The following is an 8,293-nucleotide window of genomic DNA, read 5'->3' as shown; positions in this document are numbered from 1 at the left end:
TTGTTGTGTTTTCCTGGGGTGGCTGCACTGCCGCCGCCTGACAGCCCGGCAGGGCAGCCTTGAAAACCATGTTCCTTTGACTCGGACAGGAGGAATAACACTTTTGACAGACAGGCAGAACGTTAGTTTTGTGGTTTTTGGTTTTTTTTCTTCCTGTAGCTATCCAGCAGGTGAATTTATTACATCTCCACAATTGCTTTGAGCGGGGAGCCCTGTTTATATTAATAATGAGAGTCTTCTCTGTGCACATCCATCTGGGTTCTTTTTGGATGATCTTTTTGGATGGCCGCAAGATGCTAACAAATCACGAAACAAATTCAGTTTGTGCGTATGTAATGTAAAAAGGCTTCTTTTGTAGTCTTTTTACATTTTATTACCTTTTTTTTTCTGAAGGACAATATTGTTCCTCTTCCTGCAGAACTTGTCTGTAACAAGCAGTCTTAAGTAAAGATAATTTGCGCCAGGTGTGACGACAAAACGTAGCGGAATAAAATTTGGTTTTGCCTTGCACAGGGTACAATTGGTTGTTTATGTGTGAAATGGCTAAAAATTACATTAATTTCACACACTGCTCAATAGATGGGCTGTCAAAGTATATTGTGATTTGGCAGGTGTACCTTGTGCATCAGACATCACCAGGGGCTGTGGATGCACAGGGTAGGGTTAGTATCTATGTACCTTTCTTTACAAGTATTCTGCTAGCTAGAAGTTAGTGTACTGGAGCAATTATTTGTTTTTCCGTTAGAATTGAGAAGGATTTAAGTAGCTCTGTGTTTTTATATATTTCCTTAAGAAACTAAACCCGTCTTCTCCCCTTCAGCAGCGTGGTATGCTCGAGCTGCTCTGTTACCAAGGGATTTGGATTTCGGTGGACGTGTCCAGACCCCGTTGCCCCATGCAGCGTAACCCCGGCTCTCCTCTGGCCCCAGCTGGGTCCGAGCCCTCCGTGCCCAGCTCTTGGACTCTGTTGTTTCTCCTGAGCCCTCCCCAAACAGAGCGGGCAGTGTGCGCTGCCCTCCCTCCTACCTGGGTGGGTAATTAATTGCCTTTGCTGCACAGCTGGGGCAGGCTTGGGGATGTCCGTGTGCCCGTCAGCTCATCAGGGTTTGCGTGGGGTTTGGGGTAACCAGACTCCTTTTGTCACGCAAGTTCATCTCGTAGCTCCTCCTCTTCTTGAGGAGTTTGAGCCTCTCCTCTACAACGTTATGGGACTTGTAAGAAAGTTGTGTCTTGGAGAGCTCTTCCCACTGTCAGTTTTGGTGACAGTCGGCTGGTCAGACTCAAAAATTAGGTGATAAGGAAGAAAGAGCATGGTCCTTTTCTCCTGTTTGCCTTGCTAGGAAAAGTTGCCTGGAAAGAACGTGTGTGGCAGACGTACGGTGCCCGTTGCAACCTTGTCGTTCGTTGTTGGGAAGTGCTGGCCTCGCCGCTTTCCCACTTTGAGCAGCAGCAGTGACCGGCCTGGCTGTGCTGCCATTGTAGCAAGAACTTTTTATTTTAGACAAGAAGACCTGTTCTCTAGTCCGTTTTTACGTCAGATTCAGGTCAAACTTTGTCAAGAACAGTAGGGAAGTCAGTTGCCTTCTCAGACTCCGGTTTCATAGAAGAAAATGGTGATGGGGAGCTGGGTAAAAGCCTTGAAGGTTCACTAGATGTCATGGAGAGATCAGGATTTTCAGACATTGAGAAGTCAAAAGAACATTTGCAAAAATGAGGGTTAAAGGTAGAAAAAAATACTGTATTCTGTCTCTTTGTCTTCGTGTTTTAGACTTTTGTTGCTTCATATTTCCAAAAATTATCATCAAAGGTATATGGAGTCTGATGCATTATTTGCCTTTCTAAGTATTTACTATTAATAAAATCAAGGGAAAATTATGTGTGTATATATGCATCTGTATTTTTAAGCATTGATTGGAAGCCTAGAGAAATATTCTGAAAAACTGACTTTGTAAAGTTTGTCTCTAATTTCAAGAATTTCTTTTGCAAAGCTTAAGCGTGTGGCTTTGATGTTTTCTATTTTTTAGTGGAAATAGCTGGCTTTCCTTGAACAGATACATATTGCACCTTTTTACTAGAGCAGGAGTACCTGAAAATTTAAGTAGATTAGAAAGTTAAAGTAAGGACTTGCCTGGATACCAACATGAAACCAAGTTCTTGGTCTTTGTAGACAGGCAGAGAGAAATCCACAGTTTGAAAAATGTGTTCCATAGCAATAATGTTGATTAGATGAAACTCACTTGATTATTTTGTAAAAACCTGTGAAATGAGGCCTTTTTAGTACTGGTACTAAGCGGCATAGTTCCCCAGTTCATACCAATTTTCATCATTTGAGAATCCAGCCCTTCAATATTTAATTTACTGACCTTTATGTTGTGGTGAGACAAATGGCTTTTTAATGACTACAGTAGAATTATTTGCGTTATAAAATAAAACTGTTGTCTATGCTGCCAGGGAGCTGCTTATTTTATAAATATAGCCTTTGTTGAGAAATACATATTAGGTACTAAAAATATTTAATTGACCTACTTTTTTTCTTTTCAGGATTGTGTCCTCTGTTGTGACCTCATGGTTTAACTGGGAATAAAGATGAGTATAAGCAGTGATGAGGTTAACTTCCTGGTATATAGATACTTGCAAGAGTCAGGTGAGTTTTTACAATTCTGGTTGTTAAGCAATGCGTAATTGATTTGGTTTTCATCTGCAACTGGTTTTATCAAATGCAGACTCTTAATTATTTTGCCAGTAGGCATGTGCTTCTGTCTGAACTGTTTCTTGGTGTTTCTTCTCAACAAGACAATGAATTCCTGCCAAGTTACCTTCTGTAGCTTAATCAGATTTAGTCATTTGGAGTCTTCGGATGGCAGTCAACCAACTAAGGACTGGCTTGATTGCTAGAAATGTCTTTTTCTGCAGATCATTTGCCTGCAGGGTGATGATGACACTTCGCACCATTTTCTCTGGGGCTACTTGAAGACAAAAAACACACGACCTCTGAAATACTGTTTTCTCCCCTTCTGTCTTGGAGCGATGGTGCTCCTGCGAGCTGGTCACGCGCGGCCGGATTCTTTACCTGAACGTGCCCGTGGGAGGGCACATGTTGCTGTATTTCAAAGGAAGAAGTGGCAACTGTGACCATGTGACTTGTGTCATTTTCATCTAAATACAGATGAGGGATTTTTTTACAGGAATAACTCAGGTCCTCAAAAGCCTCCCTCTCTGCAGGACGCTTTCTTGGAGGATTTTGTCCCTTGGCGTCAGAGTAGCCAAAACCTCCTGCTTCTTGAGTAAGAGCAAGACGGCTGAATATTGGCAAACTTGAAAAGAAGCTTTTTTCCTGTCATATTTGTCCAGACTGACTATGTCTGTAAAACACAAGCAAGAAAGCAGTAGTGTTCCCGTGGGCAGTTTATTTGTAAAACTTCCCCAAACCTGGACGGATCAGCAGTTTGAGTTTGTTGCATGTCTGGGTTTCTAGATGCAGCAGGGCTGCAGGGGGCTTGAGGGTGGTGGTTGTCCTTGAAGATACGTAAGAAAGAAAGAATATTATCTTCTATTCACAGCTGTGGTATTGATTGTTTAAAGCAGCCTACGTTTAGAGCAGGTGCATTTGACTGGAAATTAGGGCATGTCCCAGTAAATGAACAAGTGATGATTGTCAGCTAGCAGGAGGGAATATGATCTTAGCAATCATATTCCCTGCATATTAAAGTAAAAAACAAACTCCAATCTTAAGGTAACAGTGTAAAGGCTCGGTTTTAATGCTTGAAAATGCATTTGAATGATGCAACATCTGCTGAGTGCTTATGTCCACTGCTTGTGGACTTCTGAAATTGAGACAGAAGCACCAGAAGCAGTGGGGGGGGATATCAGAGTTTTTCAGTCACTGCTTGTCAGAAGAAAGCAGAAACTCATTGTTCTGCCTGAGTTTACTTAAAATTATTACAGGTTCTTATTCCAGTTGCAGATTGCTTTTGTCACAGAAGTCAAACTTACAAAAATGCTTTGTCTTCATTGGAAAGTGTGCAGGCATTCTTAGTTCCCTGACAGAGGAGGAAAAAAAAAAAGTTTAACAAAAAATTTGATAACGGTAAAGTTAATTTGATGAAACAACTACTTTTTCTCTAGATTAAAATCCCCTTTTCAGAGTGATCAGATAAAAATAGCTACCGCCAGTGCTGCACCATAACATAATTGCCACTTTTTAAGTGCCAAAACATGCTCAGTTATGACAGCACTGTACCATGAAGTGAATTCTTTTCTGCGTATGGATCTTTTTCACTTTTGTGGGTAGCAAATCAGTGAGTAAAAAATAATGAGTCTTGATGTCTTGGAGATATGTGTTTATTAAATACTATATGTGTTGTAATACATAAATATATGTAAATGCTATTAGAAATTGTATATATTTTTGTTTACTCGCACACAAATGTTTTGCCGATGATATCGTGATTAATAATTGCTGTGTATGTATATAAACTTTGCTTTTCTTTTTTTGGTACATTTGAACTAGAAACGCAAGGGAAAAAAGCAAGGGTTGTGGTTTTTTTTGTCATTCATAAACACGATATCATTTTGTATGATTTGCTTTAGGTTTGTAAACAGAAGATCCTACACTGGGATGGCAAGCGTCATTGTCTACCTATAAATCAATTCTGATGTCTTTGCCTTGTCTTTAGGGTTTTCCCATTCAGCATTTACCTTTGGTATAGAGAGCCATATCAGCCAGTCTAATATAAATGGTGCTCTGGTGCCACCAGCTGCTTTGATTTCCATCATCCAGAAAGGTCTGCAGTATGTAGAGGCAGAAGTCAGTATTAATGAGGTAAGGAGGCTTTGCCTGCAGGAGCATTATGTCCTTGCTTGCAGTAAGTTTGAATGTTAGTATTTTTTCTTAACTTTCTTGTATCCTATTTATTTACTTTTACTTCAGATTCCTTACTGCTGGTGTTCACCATGACTCCAGTGGTGGAACCAGAATGGAGTGACATAACTGGGTAGGGGTTCTGCCCAGTGCAGCCACACAACACCAGGCATGGTGTTCTGGCTCATTGCTTAAAGGTCCGTTGTCTGTAGAGTTTCTACCCTAATATAATGTTGTAGTAAATCCAGACAAGTGCAATAAGATAATCATTGAGACAAGTAACGGCTTAATTTTTGGTTTTGTAGAATTGCACTAGGGAGGTGGGAGAGCACTGTGCAGCTCTCGTTTGGCTGATGTGTCGTTATAATGAAGTTATGAGAGCCCAAAGGCAAGGTTTCCAAACAGAGAGAAGGTTACAATTTGTGGCAGGAAGGATGAAGGTATATGCCAGTTTGCTCTTTTGCCTCTACTGGCTAATTCATCTCAAGCAAGAGCTATTAAATTTGATGTTCAAGAGGTTATTTCAGCAGTACAGAAGGCTATGTATCTTCCTGCCTGATGCTGCAGATACTTGCCCTGTCTCTCCGTTCTCATTTATGCCTGGAAGGTAGCAGCCTCTGCATGTGTCAGTTACATTACAGAAGGAAGCTGGTGTTCTTTTCACTAATTCTGCTCTCTTTCCAGTCGCCCTTATGTCTGCTGTTTATGTGTAGTTTTCATAGTCCCACTGAAGCAAATCCTGTCCCTTAGGAAGCCTCAGAAAAACAAAGCAGTGATTGGAATAGAAGGAGACCCTATATTTATTGCAAGGAATCCTTCTAGCTCCTAAAAATAGATCCTTACAAAGCCCTAGCATATGTATAAGGGTATTTTTAACTGGGTCTTGTCCATTTCAGGATAAAATTCTTCCTTGTTGTTTGAAAGCAAGCCAGCACTGTTTAAAAAAAGGAAGAAAAACTAGTCAAGTCTCCAGATAATATGTTTATGGAAAGTATTAGTCTAATAAGATAGAATAACTTCACGAGCCGGTGACCCGACTGCAATGTTTGCAGCTCTTCAAACAAACCATTAGATTTTGTTGCAGCCACTCATGTTTGAAATCGTATTCATAGATAGCTTACAGAATTTCTTGCTTTAGCAGACGATTTAGCAAACTTGAGGCATGTAACTTCTGAATCCAGAAGCTCTGCCAGAGGCCTGCTGTGCCTTTTGTTGCATATTGATGATGGCCACTTAACTTTAGACTAAAATTTCAGTCCTAACCAGAACAATGATGAGGTGTCTCTTCCAGCACCATTTGTAAACCATTACGTTATATTAAATCCAAACCTTTTGCTTTAGTTTTCCTTGAAATTTTTGCCCATAATGTTAATCTATTCTTTGCGTTGTCTTGTTTTGTTTTGTTTTCTCCCTCTGCTGGAATTTAGGATGGTACCTTGTTTGATGGTAGGCCGATAGAGTCTCTCTCACTGATAGATGCAGTAATGCCCGATGTGGTGCAGACAAGACAACAGGCCTACAGAGATAAACTTGCACAACAGCAGGCAGCAGCTGCTGCAGCTGCAGCCGCCACTAACCAACAGGGATCAGCGAAAAATGGAGAAAATACTGCAAACGGAGAAGAGAATGGAGCACATACTATAGCAAGTAAGTTGAGACAGAAGTGACCTTAACCTATGTTCACTTCATCTCCTAGTCGTTTAGCACGGTACGACCTTGTAGACCGTGAGGTAAGTGCGTCGAGGTAGTGGTAACTCTTCAGCTTGCAGAGAATACCTTCATCGGAGGTGATACTTCAGCAGCTGGTGTCTCGCCTTTGACTGTCCCTAGTGTGAGATTTAGAATTGCAGGAGGAAGTGCAAACTTCTGAATTCATTCATTCGCAATATTCCATTAACCAGTCTAATTTACAGTGCTGCTCCTTTTCCATCACCTGAAGGTTTTTCATAGGATCCTTCGAGAGCTCTTGCATAAAGTGAGAAAAAAAGAGCAGAGACAACTCTTTAAAGAGTACATCTCCTCAACTTCGGCCCCTGCATAAGGAATAAGGAGAGTCTGCAAATCCACAGCTGGTTAAAACTGAGCATTGCCTGTGAAGTTCCATGAACTACTTGTGGCAGGTTCTGCTAAGCCCGTGAACCGGAGAGCTGTAAGCAGCTCTCTGTAGGACAGACTGCCTTGTCCTGCCTGGGATCGTCATGGCTGCCGAGACAAATCCTGTGTCATTTGTCTCCTTTAGCGGGAACGATTTGCTGTTGAGAATTACTCGATGCAACTGCGTGCAAGTTTGGTGTATTCGTTGGTTCCATTTCAGTTGTGATTGGTGAAACAGATGAGTTTTATTTGTCATCACTGGTCAAAGGAACGTACCTTACAGTCAGACATGGCTTAGAGAAGTTCAGGTCAGGCAATAAAATGTGGATTTGAAAACACTGTTCTGGAAGTCTAAATCACACAGTACAGCTCTTGCTGTAAAAGCAAATGAAGACAAGACATTGAAAGAATATTCCTATCGAGCAGTATACAAGTTTTGCATTTTACTGCTGGATTTTACTAGTTTTTTTCATTATTGTATATGACAGGTAAAAAGGAAATACAGTACTTGGCTTAAACGGATAAGCCCTGTACTTTGATGCTTTCATTTAAAATCTCAGAAGAATATTGACTTGTTAACCATGAGTGGGATAGAGTAAGCTTAAACTTCCTATGGCAGACCCTGTTAAATGTGAGATACCAGCAACCCCTACTGGCTGGTACGTCAAATTGTACTGGCATTGGTTGTGTTTTAATTGTAGCAATGTTTTTATATGGTGCCCTTTCTTAAAAATATGCATGTTTTAATAGCCTTTTCTGTTTTCTCACACATACAAACAATGGTAGAAACTCTTAATTAAGCAATAGATGTGAAAGGGTTTGTTTTAACCATGATGAATAAATACGGAGCCAGGTGAACTCTTTTGCATTTACACTCAGTGTGAATTTATTTTGAATAATAGAAAATGATTGATGGTAACTGCCAAGAAAACTGTTTTGTCAATTGAATTACCCCCAGTGTGTTTTTCAGAACAACACGGATTCAATATCACTTCCACACAGAAAGCTGTGTATTGCCACAATTGCATGGTAATTGCCAATGCAGCTTAAAAAGCTCTATTATCAGTTTACCATATCACCAAATGTTGTTATATTAATTAAAGACATTTTGTAAATGAAGACTTAAAACTTGTTTGACTGCAGTGGGTGAAAAGAAAGATTTCTGAAGGCAAATGTCTCATAAAAGTATTTTTAAAGCACGAGATAGTACAATATGTTATTAGTCTATGTAGTATTGTGCCTGAAAAATGGCAAGTACTTTTAACATCGATGTTTATTTTCTAACACAGCAAAAAATTAACTTTTGGCTTCAATTTCGAAGTTTCAAAATTAAATCTG

The 8,293-nt window shown here is 40.2% G+C and overlaps 1 protein-coding gene across 1 annotated transcript in view; it reads left to right on the top strand.

Moving 5' to 3' along the window:
* The window catches only part of TBL1XR1 (transducin (beta)-like 1 X-linked receptor 1), a 62,572-nt gene that overhangs the window by 42,562 nt on the left and 11,717 nt on the right, over nt 1–8,293 (top strand). Inside the window, exons 2-4 of the mRNA XM_009878866.1 lie at nt 2,542–2,644; nt 4,677–4,822; nt 6,289–6,508. Of these exons, the coding sequence (XP_009877168.1) occupies nt 2,587–2,644; nt 4,677–4,822; nt 6,289–6,508 (424 nt within the window). The 5' untranslated portion in view covers nt 2,542–2,586. The remainder of the gene's footprint in view (nt 1–2,541; nt 2,645–4,676; nt 4,823–6,288; nt 6,509–8,293) is intronic.

Source organism: Apaloderma vittatum, unplaced genomic scaffold (assembly GCF_000703405.1).
Source record: "Apaloderma vittatum isolate BGI_N311 unplaced genomic scaffold, ASM70340v1 scaffold8721, whole genome shotgun sequence".
NCBI classification, from domain to species: Eukaryota; Metazoa; Chordata; class Aves; order Trogoniformes; family Trogonidae; genus Apaloderma; species Apaloderma vittatum.
This window is presented reverse-complemented; position numbering and strand designations above follow the sequence as displayed.